At 38.7% G+C, this 19,948-nt stretch overlaps 1 protein-coding gene across 17 annotated transcripts in view; it reads right to left on the bottom strand.

Annotated features, from left to right (window-relative positions):
* Nucleotides 1–19,948, bottom strand: part of COBL (cordon-bleu WH2 repeat protein) — a 223,226-nt gene that overhangs the window by 144,321 nt on the left and 58,957 nt on the right. For 15 of the 17 annotated variants that reach the window (XR_015705259.1, XR_015705263.1, XR_015705261.1 and 12 more), the window contains one exon: nucleotides 16,481–16,564. The exons of the other annotated variants lie outside the window; for them this stretch is intronic. Coding sequence is in view for 10 of the 15 variants with exons in the window: in XM_087759953.1 (XP_087616079.1) it covers nucleotides 16,481–16,564 (84 nt within the window). In the remaining 5 variants the exon portion in view is untranslated. The remainder of the gene's footprint in view (nucleotides 1–16,480; nucleotides 16,565–19,948) is intronic. 17 annotated transcript variants of the gene reach the window in all.

Below are 19,948 nucleotides of genomic sequence, written 5' to 3'. Positions count from 1 at the left end.
AGAAAAATTTTTGTCACATACTACGCCAGACCAAAAAAAACAGAAGAGTTAATCTATGAAGAAAACAAAAGGGTTATCTATTCAAGATGAAATGTCTCATCAAATGGGGACAGAAGATGGGCTTGTAACGAGATATGTGCAGGGAGTTTGGTGAATTATAAAAGGAAAGGGGAAAACACATGGAAAACACTACAAGTTTCTTTTGGATATTTGTCCAAGTGGTACAAAAGCAGATGAGAAAAAAGTAGGAAAGAACACGGGAAGAAGTAAGGAGAGAAAGAAAAACACAGTCATTATGGCAAAAAACGAAGTGGATGTGTGCACCAGATTTGACCGGAGAGGAAGTCCTTGCAGAAATTCAAAGGCAAAAATCTGGAAAAGGAGAGGAGCAAAGCAAAAAGCAGAAGACTTCAGTAAATGTGATGATAGAGTACTGGCTCATGAAGTAAATGAAGTAAAGAGACTGTCCAGGACAGAAACCATATTCTGCAAGAAAACTCAAGTGATTGCTCACGTTAGCCCAGAAAGACAGTGATGTTAACGCTCACTTGTTGACATGAAGATCGTGGGGGAAAAGTCACATGAACAGAATTCAAACTGGTAAGGATGCAGTACTGAAAGGAAAGGGGATTAATACCTAGATTTGTGAATGTATAACAAATATTTCTGTGGTAGGGATTTAATGCATACAAAGACATGGAATGAGGCAGAATGGAAGAAAATAACCAAAGAAACATCTTAAAACCTACCAAGAGAGGTCTACAAGCCAAGGACAGACCCTAATGGAAAATGCATTTTTAAAGAAACCTGAAGAAGAAAGAATTACAGAGTAAAATTCACATGGACTCCAAAATTCAATTCAATCCCAGTACAGAAAGAAGACAGAAAAATATCAAGCTAGAAAGAAAACACGGAAAGAACATTTGAAAATAGGCCATTTACACTTGGCCTTCAAACACCTTTAGTAGATCTAGCGAGAACAATTTTGGAAGAGTGAGGATGGAAAAAGCCAGATTTTTGTTAGTCTGCAAAGGCTGGTTTCTCCTTTCACTTAACACTTTTCACTATATGAAAATAGATTAGCTCAATCAAATAGTGCTGAACAACCAAGCTGAAAATCAAAATCTGCCTTTATTAATGGTCTGGCAACAGGCTTCAGGAAATGGGGAGTTCAAAAGGTCAAAAACCAACAACAGCAAAGAAGACATTTTCATAATTTCTACTGGTGTTAAGCATTCATCAATCATAAATATAAATCATAAATCAAAAAGGATCAGAGGTCTTGAGCTAAATGAATTCATCATTGCAATACAAGTTTATTTTCTCTAGGCTTACTAGTTCTTTTAAATCAATTAGCCAATGTGTTTGGTTCATGGAAGACAGTTACATTTGCGATACCTGTCCTTCTGAAATTCAAAATATTTTGAAAAACTACTGAGAAGAACTTCCACTGCAATAAATTCTTTTAACATATAGGAACTATCAAACCACTACAGTTGATCATCTTCAATATATTTTCATTGTAGATATGCCAATTTGTACTGGAGGAGATGGAAACGTTGCATAAAACATATAATTTTAAAAATATCTGCTCTAATGTCTCCATAGCCAATTTTTATGGGGACCAGAATTATGAATGGAATAGTTCCTGGCATCAGTTTTTTGGGTGTGTATTTTTTTGGTTTTAAAGAAATAAATTCTGTTTTTTACTGAAAGTATTTTTATTCTAGTTAAATTTAAAAGTGTTTTTTTCCCCGTTTTAATGAAAGTGTTGTCCTTACGCAAGTTTTGCAGAGACAAGGAACTTTAATGATCAATTGTCATTATCTTTCAGTGCTTGCTGAAATTCTGACACATATGACTTTTGGCCTCTGAAAAATCTCTACTTATTACAGCTGTTAATGAATGGAGAAAATCTGAACTGAAATTCAAAGGCAAATTTTCACCAAGATCTGCAGAACTTCTCTAAAGTCAAGGGAGTTGCTCTGATTTACTCAAGCTCAGGGAACTGACTTCTAGCTCCAGTCCCTATAATCCAATTCCCACACAAATACTTTGTTAATTTAGAATGAAGTTGTGCAACTACTCTTCCCTTTGAAGTCTATGGTAACTGTAGGTGTTTAGCTAGAGGGAGACAAATAAAATCATCCAATGGTCAAAACAAATTTTCAAAAAGGAAGCTTTACACTTTTTAATGATAAAACACTGCCAAAAATATTACTGAAAACCAGTATGACCTCTGAAGATTTTAAAACTGAAATTAGAAGAACAAATCAGCTTTTGAACCCTGAAATTAGTGCAATTCTTAACACAAATCCTAATTACAGAGTCACTAAGAGGATCCTAGCAACATGAATCAGAAGTCAACAGGCAGGAATTTTACCGTTTCAATTAGCTCTTTCAGATGTCTGGATGCGCACGTGTGTGTGTACATAACCTGTGTGTGTACGCACATGTATCTACGTACAAACACAGGTACGTATACACACACAAAATTTATTACTTCAGTTAGCCCTTTCAGACATCTGTATGCACATTTGTGCATGTATGTACACATACTTACACACACTGAGTACAACAGGCTGAGTCTGAAACCCTAAGAGGTGGCCTAAGCAAGCCCCCAAACTGTGTCTGCAGCTTCCATGCTGAGAATTTCTGGCAGCAAGTAACGGTACTGAAGCAGACCAGTCCTTTAAGGAGATAAGACAGCTTGCTGCAGAAGACAAAAACAAAAGACAAAAAACTCACACACATCACGCTCACAGCTTGATGCTCAGGTATCGATGTCAACGAACCATTTTGAACTATAACAGCTGAATATTTAGTCCCAGATCAACATCAGTGGTCAGGAGTACAGGGGTGAAGAGAAGGTTTAGAGGCAACACTTTACTGCTGGAGAATGGATAGAGCACATCCAGGTGTTGTACACATCCATCGTCTGTTTCATAATACCTACAGAAATTAAGCTTGTCCCATTAAAGTAGACGAACAATTTGGATAGAAAATACATATGCTTATACTCCAAAGAAGTCACAAGCAAATTCATTTCAGGATTTGAATCTTGCAAGAGCATGAAATGCAGATCCAAGCTTCCTCTCCATCCTGGAGGATTCTCCAAAGGCTCTCCTCTTTGGAGAATAATCAGTATCATGAACATGCTGACAAAAATCACACAAGTTCAATAACTAGGCACAGAAAACCAGGTTAAGAATAAAGAAGCAGACCCCTCTCTGAATTTTCTTAGAATTATATTCAAATATTACTTCAAACATCCTTGACCTTTTATTTTTTTCCAATTGTAAGCATTCATTATTATCCTTTTAACTCTTGACTTTGTCTAGGCCAGCCCACCTTCTAAGTAAAAGCGAAGCGAGAACATAGAAATACTGAAAAGTGACTGGAAGTACAGCTGTGCTGGAGCCTAAGCTACTTCAGCCTTTTCCCACTTTATATATATATAATTTCCTATTTTTATCTTCCTTTGCAGTATACTATAGCCAGTTAAGTTCTTCCAAGTCTAAAAATTCCATACTATATCCTTAGGTCACCAGAGCTTGACTTGTGAATGTTATTCCTAAGAAACTGATTTCCCCACTGTGTATAGCCTTGTTTCCTTTGTGAATTTAGCATGAAGTACTAAGAAATCACAGCTCTCCAATCTATTTATTCCCACTGACTGGAGTATTCCAATCCGTTGGAGTTCAGTCCCTACTGAGGAGCTGCGGCAGAAACTTTTCAAGCTCCATCCCAAATTTAACTGACACTGAAGTTAAAAACTGTGGAAATAGATACAACATATACCTACACTTGGACTTTCACTGGCACAATTACATCTTAAATAGGGCAAGCAGTGCCGAGAATTCTGCTTACTTCTCTGGGTATGCACTGCTTCAGATAACAAAGAAAAACCCGCTTTTGCAACAAATTATTGGTTCGTGACAGCCACTCCTTCCCTTTGCCACTGTTTGCAATTCATCTTCTACGAGACTTAACATGTTTACTTCGGGGTTTTCTCCTTCCCCAGTAAGAAAACGCTCCATAAATTAAGTAACTTCAACTGGTTTACCTGTGTCAACTGTCCATCAAAAAGGAACAAAGGTCTTACGTTTTCAAAGATTACAGTGAAAGTATTAGAAGATCTTTGTCCATGCAAAAGAGAACCCGAAGTAGCACAAGAATGACTTTTAAATGGCCCAGTGCAGATAATGGCTAACAACTCGTAAAGGACATGGTCCTAAGCCAGCTGAAACCAGCAGGAAATTTTTCCACTGGCTCTAGTGAGTTCTGCATCAAGTCTCTGATGGTCACTCTAACTTTACGATGCCAAAAGACAGTAATGCTCTAAACTATGCTGCTGCTGTCATTTCTCCAGGAAATCTTTTTCTTCAGTATACTTTCAAACTCAATGAAAATCATAACAACGCCAGCACAGAAAGCATAGCTCTGATTTTTTAAACATAATATTTGGCTCCAGATACCCATACTTTAGTCTCTACTGCTAAAGAAATGAAGAAAGTAAAGCACCTCCAACAAAACACGTGTGAATTGGATCACAACCAACAGGTAAGGAGTTGTTTTAAAAGCGTGATCAAAACACAAATGAAAAACCAAAATCCAAAAAACCCACTGCATGATCAGATACCCTGATGTATAGCCTAGCTGTGTAACTATTTGGCGAGGGTTCAAAAAAACAAAATGTAGCCCCCCAAGATGATGTTAAACAGCATATGAACACATGTCTACAAAGCTAACAGACCCTATACTACTTTCACCCTCAGCATGATGCTGTCTTTTGATAGAATATTCAGCCACAGGAAATTAAAAGTAGAACAATATATTAAGACAGTTCACAATCCGAAGCAAAAACATTAAGAAGTCTCAAAGCGCTGCCTTTCCATAGGTAGAGAAGAAAGTGGTTTTTTTCTTAATTCAAACATGTTGCATAGAATATTTTCTCCCAAAACCCTTTTTGGTTTTGTTTTTTGTTTTTGTTTTGTTTTGTTTTCTTTTGGGCGGGGGGGAGGAAGGTGTCACAACTTTGGAAAGGCAATTGCTTTTAATTAGATACTAGTTAATGACTTTGACTGACTTGTACAATTGCCAGTATTTTTAGTTGATATTGTCTTTCTGACCTGTAACCTTTAAACTAGAACAAGCACCTTGTTTAACATTTGTTAAATTTAGACAGCGCCACTATCCACTATTACCCCCCTCCCACCGCTGCTGCACTAATCTCCCATGCCAGCTGCTCAAATGTTTACGTTTGAAGGGCTTTGTCTGTGCAGAAATGGTCTCTGCACAGTATCTCTCATCTGTACATTTGCCAGAATCAAGGCAAGAAAAGCCTCACTCCTGGAATTCTTGATTAATAAATAGTCTTAAATGTTTCTTCTTCCCTTCCCCCTTCTGTCAAATCCATTGCCATTAGATTTTTACAAGGCAAACCTCCACAGTGCACTTTACTGGCCTAACTCTTGTCCTATGCAAACAACTGTAAATCAGAACAAGCTCCATTTAGAGTCAATGAAATCATACCATCTTTGTGCTGAAACTGGGAGAGATCAAAATCAAGATGTGTACCTGAGCATGTGCTGGGATAGAAAGACGAAAATGTTATAATCAGAGGAGGGAGGTGTGGGGGAACCAAACACTAACAATCATAAATCTTCTGGTAATCTCTCCATCTCGCTATGTCAGTATACTTCAGAGACTGCCTACACAGCTCATGTCCTAGATGCTGGTTGCACCTGGCTCTCTCACCAGGTCACCGAGGTACTGAACCAGCAAAACACTTAAATGGGTGCTTGGTATGATACTGAAAAAGTCAGTGGGTCCAACGCGTACGCCTACAGCTACTCACCTATTTAAGAACTCTGCAGGGCTATGTCTTGTTATTTGCCTTGATCTGCTTTCTCTTCTGGCCTTCCAGCTAACCATTTATAAAACCAGAAATAACTTCCCTAGTTGCATCAAGTATTTTGAAATCTGCTTAAAAGTGTAAATGATATATATAAAAAAAAAAAGTCAAGAAAATGGATCTGACTGAAGGTATTACTACTTCATGCTGTTGTAAAAGTCATTAAAAAGACTGACTGCTATTTGTCACACTCTTTCTCCTCTTCAGCTTGTGTCCCAAAATGCTTCTGAGAATTCAAATGAAATATTAAACACTGGAGAGTAAGAGAAAAAGCAATGTCTGAAATTATTTGTAATCGTTTCTGCTAAGCTCAAAGGGGAAGATCAGTATTGAAGCTGCACGTAAAAGACCAATAAAATCGAATTTAACAGTTGTTTATTAAAAAAAGAAGAATGTGAAACAGCTACACAGACTACAGGCATTAGAAGGTCTCTTTGTAGAGATGAACAACTGAGCAGCACACACAGTACTTAGTGCTATATGGTCTTTGCTTCATACACAGAACTCCTCTTTGAGTTTGTTAAAGGGAGACCTGTAAGGCCCGCTAAGCCTCATGTAGGTTTGACTTTGCATGAGAGAACTAAGCCATAAAGTTCACTTAGGAAAACTTCTCCATCAAAGTAAAACGCATTGTGTCCTGTCAGCAAATGTTGTTTTGCAAATCCTCCCTCACCTGCCATAAGATGTTATTGAGACATATGGTTTCACACGCTACCAAGCAGCTCAGTTTTGCCAACGAACAATAATGCACAGAACAAATACGTGTGGAAATCATGAGATCATCTAATTAAAAGAAATGTTATTGTTTGCCACTACATTTAATGAAATCGAGTCTTCACTGTCCACAGAAGAGGCTGGAAAAGAACCAAATCCTATTAGTGCTCATGCCTCAGAAATTGTTTGCAAAAGAAAAGAAATTATACCTCAACTGGTGTTCAAAATCTTCACTGTATCTAAAATCTACATATGCTAATAGGATATTTTAGGCTAATATAATAAATCTATGGTTACATGTGATTCAGATTATGCCACTACAAAAACAGGTGTTACTGTCTGAAAAAAATTTCCATTGTATATTACAAATATGGAGTCAATGACATACAATTAGCCATTTCTGATTTCATCTAGTAAAGGGCATTGGCATAAATACACACTAATCCTTTCATTACAGTAGTTACATTTGGAAAGATTTACAAGAAATATTTTGGATATCCATCATTAAATCAAACAGAAATGTACTTTGCAGTGCAATTAATAATTCCCTGACTCATTCCCAGACCATCCCAAAGTTAAGCACAAAAAACTTCTTATGTATACAGAAATATGTGAAAGATTTTTTTAAGGAACTACACCTCTGCTCATCCAATTGTAGAAAAGCCTGATCCTGGGATGAACTTTGCTTTAAAGGTGGTACTTTCCACACCACTGCATGCTTGCCAGTTACACTAAAAACTATGCTGAATAAATTATGACCGAATATGAATTACAAGGCTATTATACACTATTAAGGGGCTCTGGTAATATTAAATACCAAAGAAGCAAAGCCTGAGCGGTTGAGATGTCACTAGAAAAATCTCAAATGGAATTTAAGTTCGTCTTTGGGTTTTTTTTAATGTCCTTTTATTAATGCAAATTAAAAGCCATTGGTCTTATTAGCTGTTGCTTTATTCTGTTTTTTCCAGTGAGTTAACTTCAGAACTTTTCAGTGAAATCAGTAACAAAAGATGAATCAGACATAAAAGGATTTGGGTGGTTAAGGGTGTGTCACCAGGTCTTAATTAAACATCCGAGGGAGATATCTGAGCCAACTTACTCCAGACCGACTGGGTACATCCACAGGATAGAGGACGATGCCATGCAGCCCAGGTCTGGAAGCTGAGTTGCCTCACACTAACCTAACTTACCGTGCTCCTGTGAGGTTGGGCCTGCCTAACTCACACCACTTTGTGCTTTCCGTTCAATAAGCCTGCCACATACCCTTCTGATGTGCTTACTCCCATTTTGGTGCCTGAATTCTGCTTCTGGGCGTGCTGAGCGTGAAAACTGCTGAGCAACTACGCTTCCAACCTTCTGCCTAAACTCCATCAGGACACATGACACTGGCAAATCTCTCCATCGTCACAACCCAAGGGGCTTGATCCAATAGGTGCGCTTAAAGCACCACTAAGAAACCTGGCTCCACAAAAAAACATAACTGCTAGAAGCAGCAGCTATGGTTACTTCTCTCCTGTCTTGTCCTCCCCCTCTGCCCCAAGTTCAATGATTCAGTAAGAATATGGCAAATCCAGGTTCAAAACCTTCTTCTAGTTGAGAAAAAACAAACTTCCCCCTCCCGTGAGCAGAGTGAGATTATTCCCTGTTCAAGGACATGAATATGAGTTCAGCTAGAAAGAGACTGGGATTAGGGCACTCATCTGGGCAGGGAGCAACAGCCATTTGGCTCCTCCAGTTCTAGAGCTTCAGCGACTACTTATTTGCTGGATCTAACATCTCCTTAGCATAAAACATAGAAAAACATCTCTGGCGCTGGCACTGGAACCCAGAGCTGCCACCGCACTTAAGTTATTTCGTTACTGGTCTGAATAGTTAAGTTTGCTCTTGCTCTCTCTTTCTGAGTCACTGAATATTTGGGTATTTTTACAAAAGGGCGCTTCCCCACATCAAGAATACCTCATAGCTTTGTTCCAGGCACTCTCCAGTCCAGCAAGTATTTTGGTTTTCTTTGCAAAGGAGGAAATAATTCTCTCAGTAATGGTCCTGAGAGAGATAGAAGATTGGCTGGTATCTCTAAAGGCAGAGAAGGGAACTGAACTTAGCTCTCTCACATTTTGGCTAACAGTGGTAGGTGGTAAGCTTTTAGAGTAAAAGCTTTAAATACCTAAATCTAGCAGCTGACTCAAGGTTTCAATCCCAAGCAGAGGCAGGCAGCAGGCACAGAAGGTGGGCAGAGTTTAACGTGCAACTCCTGCTGTGCACGTTTCAGTGGCTTCAAAACTTAGGAAATCTGACTGGGATGCTCTGATCCGGTGTCCAGCGGAAGCCCGCCCTGCCGGGTATTTAAAACAGGCACTGCCAGGCATAGTTGTGCCCTGCTCCTTTTATAGATATGGCCCTATTCAAGCCCTTTCAATTCAACTTGATCCATTTCTCTCTGTTCATCTCCAAATGTTTCTTGAGAATATTTCCTTAAGAATGTCCTGAAAAAACCACTGCAGGAACTGAAGCTTCTGAGTTGTCTTTTTAAAAGCAACAACTTGAATGCAACACGTTGTGATGATTTTACTCTGAACCATGCGATTTTATGTAAAGATGCAGGTTCTGGCAACCAATGACTATGTGATAATCTTTCGTTTTAATAAAACCTTCATGGTAAAAAAAAAGAAAATTTTTACAAAATTTTTAGAAATGTGACCTCTACAAACCTAATGCTCACAAGCCAAATGGAGAGAAGGGAAGTCCACCCTAAATGATTTGTTTACAAATCTCATCATCTTAAGCCACTTTTGTGTGGTAAAGGCAAGAGCTGACAAGTGCTTTTGAATGCATGAAATTGGCAATCTTGTGGTAGTACAAGGTAAGCAGCACAGACAGAACAGGGGTCAGCCGACATGTCTCTTCACCAGATACTGTTTTTAATAGCTCATAACTTTACCAGGCTTTAACCATAGATGCTGAGACTTTCCATTCCAGGTGTCTGCCTCAGGCTTTTTTTTTTTTTTTTTGAGCCAGAGTAGTTCAGCTGGTTCTGAGATTATATATATATTTTTTTTTTTACACTAACTCCAAGGACCTTTTCTTTGAAGAGGTCTAGTAACATCATGCTTTGGAGCAAGAACTTGAAGTCTGGTGGCAGGCAGCCACTGTTTCAAGCTCTTGCCTTCTGCTATTACATACTGTAAGAAAAATCTAAAGATATTATATTATGTAAAAGTATCTATGATTCACATGAACGAAGACAGTTAATATCAGCAGCCATAATCTCACTGAAAGGCAGCTCCACAGTCCACCTTATCTATCCCTCTGCTCCAAGACAGAATCAAGTATGCGTAGCTCATCCTCTAGACATTTTTGGAGGTTTTACAGATTAGGTGATGATACGGATTTCACAGTGTCTTTAATAACCTGCTCCCTTGTGAAACTTCCATGCAGTCAGATTTTTTTTTCCTTTAATATCTAAGTGAAATTTTCATTGCTGTATTGAAGCACATTACTTCTTGTCCTGCCCTCAGTATACAAGGAGAAAGAAGGCTGATCACTGTCGTCTTTGCTACCTATTGCAATTCTCTGAATGCCAGTCACAAGCCAGTTGCTCTGGCAAACCTTTCTTCTTACCAAGGAAAGTTAATAATAAAATGATTTTTTTTTTTTCCAGAGAGTATCACAGGATATAAAAATAAAACTAACTCTACTGTGATGGTGAACCTTACCCTGAGATATCTGGTATTTAATAAATCTATTTTTCTTCTAATTATGTAAACAGTTGCACAAATGAAAACATTTATAACTATACTGTATCTTCCTTGGTGTCACCCTCTGACATCTAACTACTGGCTTACAGGCACCCTGTAACAGAACATTGGTAGGGACAGGCCAGTCTGCTGGAGTATCTAGACAATTCTCCATACTCAGTTTGTTGAGTTTTACATTCTGCAAGCAAACTCACACTAAGCAAAATTGTTTCAAGGGCGGATCACAATTTATGCCTTTGACAGCGTACATAGACAGCTCTAACTGTATAAAATGCAACAGAACTATTCCAGGATTCGACCCTGCTAGTACGAATAAACACACATAACCAACATCGTCCTAAGCACTGCCAGGAGACCAAGAAGCAAGAACATGAGAACAGGAATGTAAAGCCAATGTGATTGTCACACAAGGAAATATTAGAAGTAGATGGCTGTTAACTTCCATTTAGATGACACGGGCAGTATTCTCATTCCTACTGCCCTAAACAGTACCTGGCCACATGACATGAAATCCTTGACAGTAGATGGCATTAACTGATCATCTGGGACCTGACATGGTTGAAGAGAAATCACATTTCCATCACTTTTGCATAACTCTACTTCATCCCTCTTCCAACCACTTCTAAACTGGGAAAGCATATCATGAATGATATAACTCCTGCCATCAACGAGGGCATAAAAGTTAGAGTACATTAAGAACAAACAAGGCCCTGAAAAAGTAAATAATATTTTTTTTTAAAAGCCTTTATAGGAAAAATAGCTGTTTCTATCATTTAAGAAGTGATTACCAAGGTTACTAATGCACTAGGAGTCCTGATGAGTTCTTCAAAACACAGTATTTTTCTTTTGGAACATGATCTTGCAATTATACAGGTACTATGAAATAAAAAAAACACACACATATTCTAAATGTATCCGATAACTGTTTGGAATTTAAAAAGACATTGTTTTTCCCTGATAGTTTTGTTTAAGAACATATATAATAATAGGCATGACAGATTCATTAAGCAGGGAACTACTGGACTATCTGCTTCATGTAGGTTCACTGATTCTGTTATGAGTAACACCTATATTCAGACATCCACTGAAGACTAGATTTTTTAAAAACGGTCCTGATTAAAATCCTCTAACATTGCTCTGCTGAAGCCCTGTTTGAACTAGAGAAACCTCACATGATTAGACTTTGTGCTGAAGTTTCAAATCTTCTGATAAGTATCCCTAGCTGTACTTCTAAATATTTTTCCCAAGCTGATTTATTACATAAACAAATTCCACATCAGAGATACACGTCGTTCAGCACTTGGGATGTGTTTTTTCACTCTTGATTTATGAAAGCACGAAGGCCCCAAAAATAAAGCCAGCTAATTTTAGTACTGCTTTCCAAATATCAGGTTTCATCTTGATCAACTGTTTATTTGAGGACAGTGACACCAAGCGGCAGAGATGACTTAAACGCCCTTTTTTCCCCCAGCTGTGCTAAATTCTAGCTCTACCTGTCTGTCTTTGCCACACAAAAAGAGGAATATGGTTAACTGTGCTGCAACTTCCAAGTTCTTTATTTGTATGTTTTATTTATACACCAGTGTATTTCAATAGTATTTGATTTGTGAGAAGTTAACCCGGATATAAAGCTCATCTGCTTAGCACAAAACTGGAACAGATTAAGAGAAAAGGGAAGGGAACTACAGGCCAGTCAGTCTCACCTCTGTGCCCAGCAAGATCATGGAGCAGATCCTCCTGGAAACTATGCTAAGGCACATGGAAAATAAGGAGGTGATTGGTGACAGCCAACGTGGCTTCACTAAGGGCAAATTGTGCCCGACAAATTTGCTGGCCTTCTACGACGGGGCTACAGCGTTGGTGGATAAGGAAAGAGCAACAGATGTGACCTACCTGGATTGTGCAAAGCATTTGACACTGTCCTGCATGACATCCTTGTCTCTAAATTGGAGAGACATGGATTTGACGGATGGGCAACTCAGCAGATAAGGAACTGGCTGGATGGTTGCAATCAAAGAGTCACGGTCAACGGCTTGATGTCCAAGTGGAGACCAGTGACGAGTGGCATTCCTCAGGGGTTGGTATTGGGACCGGCACTGTTTAACATCTTTGTCGGCGACACGGACAGTGGGACTGAGTGCACTGTCAGCAAGTTTGCCAATGACACCAAGCTGTGTGGTGTGGTCGACATGCTGGAGGGAAGGGATGCCATCCACAGGGACCTTGACAGGCTTGAGAAGTGAGCCCATGTGAACTTCATCAAGTTCAACAAGGCTGAGTGCAAGGTCCTGCACCTGGGTTGGGGCAATCTCAAGCACAAACACAGGATGGGTGGAGAATGGATTGAGAGCAGCTCTGCCAAGAAGGACTTGGGGGTGCTGGTTGATGAGAAACTTAACATAACTCGGCAATGTGTGCTTGCAGCCCAGAAAGCCAACTGTATCCTGGGCTGCATCAAAAGAAGCGTGGCCAGCAGGTCGAGGGAGGTGATTCTCCCTCTCTACTCTGCTCTCGTGAGGCCCTACCTGGAGTACTGTGTTCAGCTCTGGGGTGCCCAACATAAAAAGGACATGGACCTGTTGGAGCGAGTCCAGAGGAGGGCCACAAAGATGCTCAGAGGACTGGAGCACTTCTCCTATGAGGACAGGCTGAGAGAGTTGGGGCTGTTCAGCATGGAGAAGAGAAAGCTCCAGGGAGACCTTATAGAAGCCTTCAGTATCTGAAGGGGACCTACAAGAAAGCTGGAGAGGGATTTTTTTACAAGGGCATGTAGTGATAGGACAAGGGGTAATGGCTTTAAACTGAAAGAGGGTAGATTTAGAGATACATAAGGAGAAATTCTTCACTGTGAGGGTGGTGAGGCACTGGAACAGGTTGCCCAGAGAAGTTGTGGAGGCCCCATCCCTGGAAGTGTTCAAGGCCAGGCTGGATGGGGCTTTGAGCAACCTGGTCTAGTGGAAGGTGTCCCTGCCCATGGCAGGGGAGTTGGAACCAGATGATCTTTAAGGTCCCTTCAACCCAAACCATTCTATGATTCCATAATTCTATGAAAGATTTCTGCTTCATTTACAATAAACCATTAGATTTTAGATCCTTTACTGACATGTGGTATAATGAACTGCTGCACTCTGAGAACTGTCATGGAGAATTCTTTTCTTCCATTTTTACAGTCTCTCTCTAAGGTGTTAACAAATTCTTTTTTTCGCCTGTATTTTTGCTGATACTGTAAACAAATGTCCTTTCACCTCAAGCATAAGTGTTGACTTTCCCATCTTGACTTGAAAATCTGCTTCCTCATCAACAATCCAAAGTATTTTTAGAAGCATTAAAAATTCCACTAATAATCAGATAAATATGGCACTGAGAATGGTTTGGTGCTTAAAAAGTGAATATAACATGTGCTTGAATACATAGTAAGGATCTCTTATTTCTTATACCTTTATTCCATTCCTTCATATTGCCCAGTTTAAAAAAAAAAAAAAAAAAAAAAAATCAATACCCAGAATAGAATCACTACTTTTTCTACAATTCAGTGCATATCACCACCACATAATAGTGAGAAAAGGATTTAAACTAAGCATACTGAAGCTTATGCCCTTACCTCAGTAGCACTTCATGAATTGCCTGTTTCCTTACAGGCAAGAAAAATTTCCTGATCCAGTGTATCTCCTGGCACTATGCTGAAGGCAATGGCAAACTATTTTCCTTTCAGAAATAAATCTGTAACTTTGGCTTTGATTCCTGCACAGCAATGCAAAATACTTAGAAGATGACGCAAAACAGTAACAGAAAGCAGACCTGAGGAAATTGCAAAAGAGGAAGCCTCTACTGGATGACATTTTGCCAGAAGTCCTATCTTAGCTCAATGAAATTTCTATATAATGAGCTCTAAATGCATATTTCACATATATGGCTATGTAAGATACCACTTATTTTGAATAAGGATACTCAGTTCCACTGGAATAAATAAGTGAGGATATCTTTTGAGCAAGTAGAATAAAGAATTACTCAGAATGATCGAGGGTCTCAAAGTCTAGCCCATAAGGAACTGCTAAGATGAATTTTAAAAATTATAAAGTGCTTTCATTGACGTTTCCACTTGACTTTCATCTTAAGTTAATACAAGTTATTTATGCCAATTATCTATGCCAAGTTTACAGTATTTGAGAATTTTTCACTTGTCACAATTGTTGACCGTTTTCTTGAAGCCCATCTAGCCTGTTCAAAGGATGGACCTTCTGTGCTGCTGAGTGGATCTGTTAAACTTATTTTATACATCTTCTGCAAGCTTTAACAAAATAGTACCAAATTAAATGGAACTATGTCAATACATTCATTATAGTATGTACTTATGTCTTAGCAGGATCGGTGCTCACACAAATACAGGTGTCAAGCAAAAAGTGAAAGACGTAAACACTGATCAATGGCTACACTGTTCGTGAAGAGTAGCTGCTCTTAAGAGGAAAGGGGGGGAAAAAAAAAAATCAAATCCCTGAGACGTTCACGTAACTGAATAAAAAGAAAACATTTTTACCCCTTCAAGATCCCTGTGCTCCCTATCACCTGTGCCTTTAAAAGACAAAGTTACATGTCCAAGACAGTTTTGGAAACTTTTTTCATCAATGTCAAAGGGGGAAAAAAAATAATAATAATAAAAAAAAAATCTTCATTTATGATTTGCCCTATAAGATTCCCTACAAAAATAAATTAAGAGATGTCTCTTCTGAGGAAAGCATCAAACACTACTGTAAAAGACAGTTCAGAGTATCTGAACTACCTGCGTATCCTCACTTGGAATCCTCACTTCCTCCTCCTCCTCTTCTAGTACTTGTGTATCAAGGTATTGAGATTAATGTATAATGGCAGTGAATACAAACCACAATATGATTTTATTTTGGCAGAGCTTGTGATGTTTTTTCTATAGTTTTACCTAATATATTTCAATTATCCACATCACCCTCTACTAGGACTTTACATTAATAGTGCTCTCTCACTAAAACATTCACCTTTATAGTGTTACCCAAATTTTTAGTGTCATAAGCAGCTTTCCTATTTCAGTACTCTCATTACAAAGTCTTCACAGCTTTGCACAGTTAGGTGCTTTTCAACCTCACAGCCAATCACTTCTCCATCTGTTTCTCCCTTTTGACTTCTTTTATATTATCCTTTTTATCTGGGATTTGTTCTCTTACTCCTCCATTTTTTCCACAATTTTCTGTCACCCTTCTCTGTGGCTAGTGAGCTGTACGTTTTGCGGATCAGCACTCCTTTTCCAAATACATGTTCGTGAAAAGGGGATTCACAGCTGAATCTCACATTTCAGGCTTTCATAATGTCTCAAGAGAGTCTTCTCCAGGTTTTGAAAATATGGTAACAAAAAGCCAAATAATTTAAAAAAGCAACAAAAAGACACTTCATTTATTATGACTGCTGATCCACGAGAACAGCCTTACAAAAATATTTAGGATTCACACTTCCTAATTAGATACCTAAATCCTCATATTTTAGTAGTCTGTCAGGCACTTAAAAACCTTTCTAAATGTGGTTCACAGGATTTTAGTACCCCAAACCCTGCCGAAGTACTTAACAAAAATCCTTTCTGTTATTTCCAATGTTCAGAACAAAAGTACTCTCCACCCTCAAGCTACTTAAGAAAACAAATGGAATGCTGCCATGCTGCAGAAGACATGTAAAGGGATAAAAACGAGAGGTGTGGTTTTATAAGAAAAAAGCCCCCTCTAAATGTCACTGATAAGGCAAACATACCCTTGCATCATACAGTACTGTCACTGTCTTACAGTCACACCACCTATGTCCTCGGTTAAAACACTTTTTGGTCACAACTGCTTAGAATGTAACTTTGAAAGAAACTTTATTTATAGTGAAGCTAGGAAGTTTCAATTGAAGACAGTACATTGCATTTCAACTTCATCAAGATGCGTGAACTGTGCACTCACATAACTAAGCCTGCTAAGTAGTAAGCTATTTCTACTTCTACTTGGCTAAGCATCAAGAATAGCAGTGGTTTCTGGTTATTCAAACTGCAGGATCTAATAGGAATGCAACAGCATCTACAAGCCACGTTAGTACTTACATCCAAGCTTCCTTCACTTGTAGATGCAGAACTAAAAACATCCTCCTCACCACAATCTTTGTTCATCCTCAAGTATTCTTCTGTCTGCAACACAAACAAGTATCCTACACAGCAGCAGCAAAGGAAACGAAACAGCAAAAACATGCCAGAGCAAAGCATCAAACCTCATCACAGAACCAAGACAAACTGTCTCAGTAGTACTGGACCTGATTGCTGAGAAACTGAAGTAGCCTGCAAAATTTCTCTGATCTAGGCAAGAAATCCATTAGCAGAAAGATTTAAGAACAAGAATATAAAGAAACAGAACAATTCTTGGGCAAGGAGGAAAACAGGTAGTAAGCAACTCCTGTAGCACCAGGGATCAGATTGCAAGTCTCTGCTATACCCACAGACACGGGGTAACAAGCAGAGAACTCCCTCCCTGCCACCTGTCAATGACGGGACTGTTTCCGTGCACTAGCATACACCCTACTTAAGCCTAGATCCCATGATTGTCTGCACAGGACCTCTGCTCTCCTGGATTGCTTAGCAGTGCCAATTTGATCTGGATTTAGCCTCAAGCACATGACTACATTTTACATCAAAAGGATATGGAGTTCATGCCACCTTTATGTTTTTTATGCCAGCTGCAGGAGAACAGAGGGTAACTGATCCAGCACAAAATTAGAATGGAGAGAACAAGATGATACCTGATCTGGCATTAAGCCTGCCAGTACAAAGTTAACCAAAGAAATGCTTTCAACAAACTTGTATTAACCATGAGATTAGGACTCTGCTCTCATTCTGTGTCATGGTGGTTTTAATACAGCAGAAAGTTTTTTTCAAAAAGTTAGATCTAGTGTATTGTCATACCACAATTATTGCTTTCAGTGAGCTAGCTGAGAAAGAAAGCATGTGCGTGGGCATGGAAATCTGAGCATAGGCCAGTAGCGTGCAGTGACACCCGATCCAGGACAATTTGCAACACAGGCTAATACTCTTCTTCCCTCGCAGTAGAAATTGCCTGCCCCTTGTAAACGCCTGCAACTGTGCAGCACTACTACTGTGCAAGATTTTGGACAATACTTGCTACCAACTAGTTCTAAAATACAGGCTATGTATGAACACATGCATACATACACACACACAGAGAATTCACTGCAAATCATAATGCAAACAAAGAAAAAATAAAACAAATAAGCAGAACCAACTTAAGTCTTGTGGAGGAGTAAAAACATAAGAATAACTGTAAAGAGCAGAGTTTAGGAACTCTGGGCCTTTGATTCCAGTGCCCTGGAATCACAAGGCATCTCATCATATAATCCCTTCATAAACCTACCAAATTCTTTCTTAAGAGAACTTAACTAATTTGCTCTCATGCTGCTAACTAAGTTTGTTCAGCAGTTTCACTGCTGTTTTGGCTAGAAATCTTCCACAACAGCAAGCCAGATGTATTATGGCCAGTTAACACCTGTTTGCTCCGGTGCTGTGCTGTTCTTCAGTTCTCAGTAATTCTTCAGTAATTTGGGTTCTTCAGTAATTTGGGTTCAAAACTCCTAGAGGTTTGTACTGAAAAGGCCACAAGGACTTCCTTTCTGCACTAAACAAAGTGGTTGTTTTAGTTTCTTTTCCTACAGAGTATCTGTCATTTGAAAGGAAGAGTCCAATAAAAAAAATGACCAGGAAAAGTCAATTAACTTGTCAGAGCCAGCAGCAAGAAAGACTTACACCTTTACCTCAGATTTAGAAGCTGTTTCTCATACTTCTTTGTACAGTTCCTACTTTTTTCCACGTCAAATACTACTTGTAACTTGTTAATCGATCCTCAATATCCTTAGTATCTATTACAATTTGTATTTTAAAAACCCTCGGAGTATCACCTCCTATGTCTCTGATTAACAAGCCTGAGGAAGAGAACAGAAAAAGAGAGGAGTTCGCAGTCTGGGGACGCTCATCTTGAACTCAGCTGTGAGAAACCCACTGCAGCAACCACAGAATTGGGATGCTTCATAGCAACTTTTTCTAAGGTTGTAAATGTTTTACAAGTTAAATCTGAGCTGTTTCAGGAGGTAGAACTCCAAGAGCACACACTTCATTACGAAGTTCAGGAAAATGGAATCAGAGGACAAACTATAATGCAGAAACTGTGTGCTGTAATATATTTGGTTCTTCCAGAGGAACTACAGCCCTGCAGCGTGCTCTACAGAGGCTCAAGCTGAGCTCCCTTGTATACTCGATTCTTCCAGGCAGATACAGCATTATTGCTCCAGTTATGCTTTTGTTCCCTTCTAAATGGGAAATATTTTCTTACAGAGGATAAACACGCTGAAAGTGACTGACTTCCTATCTCATAAAATACAGTTTCCATGTGTCCTTTTAAGATGTGAAGAATAGCCCGGCATCCATGACAGATGAGATTTTTCAACACAGTAATTCTCAGTGTCCATAAAGGAAGCTATCGCCCAGCAAAAGCACTGCAAATTTGATCACAATCAAAAGGGCAGAGAACTAATAAAGATTTTGGAAAGCTTTCACAGTTTTAAAAACATAACTGAGAAGACTGGAAGGGTAAGTGAAACACCGGTCCATTAACTAGCATATGTTTCTTAGTACCAGTTAATCAGAGACACATTTTATGATTTCATTGCGAAAGCCTTGGAGGGCTTTTTAAACCAGAGAAAAGAAAGTTCTCTTTTTGCTCTGATACCCCAGAGTATTAAACACTTTACAATCAAAATCAGTTGATATTTGAAGAGAAGAATGCAAAAAGGATGATGTTAAAAGACCAGTATTTTTTATATGTTCTTGAGTTAGAAAGTTTTTCTGTATTTAATTTCTGTGATGAATGACAAATTTTTCATAAAGGCATCTCAACAGAAGAAAAGTATTCTATATGAAATTTCTTTTTTAATTTTTCCAGCTCAGGATTAAAAACAAAGTTAAAAATGCCTAACATGCACCCTAGCAGATACTGATCCTTCAGTTCATTATTCCTTTTAGTACTGCAAGTTATTTCTTCTACACCTGATTCACTGGGTTTACAGACTTGGGAGATGGCAATTGCATGACTGCACAGAGCTTCCTAAAGATATAAATGCTTTAAAACAGATTATCACCCATACACAGAGGAGTTAATAAGACACTTCTCCTTGATATCTTCATGTATTCTATATTACATCAGTTCTTTCATAAATGCATTTTGTAATCCGAGCACTACTAATAAGTGAACATAAGTTGCTTGAAGCTATTGTTACTTTGTTAACACCTACTGAACCCACAGCATTAAAAAAAAAAAATTAAAAAAAAATTTAAATGGTCAACGTGCCTGACTCCTTCAATTAGCAGCTGGTATCTCCATCAGGCTGCACTGATTTAGCAGATGCATGAACTATGTTTACAGATTACTCCTTGGGGGGGGAAAAAAAAATGAAAGAAAGAAAAAACAAAAAACCCCCAAACAAACACCACCACCCACAGACAAAATACATC

Source organism: Nipponia nippon, unplaced genomic scaffold (genome assembly GCF_047370975.1).
Source record: "Nipponia nippon isolate SJK-2023a ecotype South Korea unplaced genomic scaffold, ASM4737097v1 scaffold_1, whole genome shotgun sequence".
NCBI classification, from domain to species: domain Eukaryota; kingdom Metazoa; phylum Chordata; class Aves; order Pelecaniformes; family Threskiornithidae; genus Nipponia; species Nipponia nippon.
The sequence above is the reverse complement of the archived record's forward strand: the minus strand, read 5'-3'. Positions and strand labels throughout refer to the sequence as shown.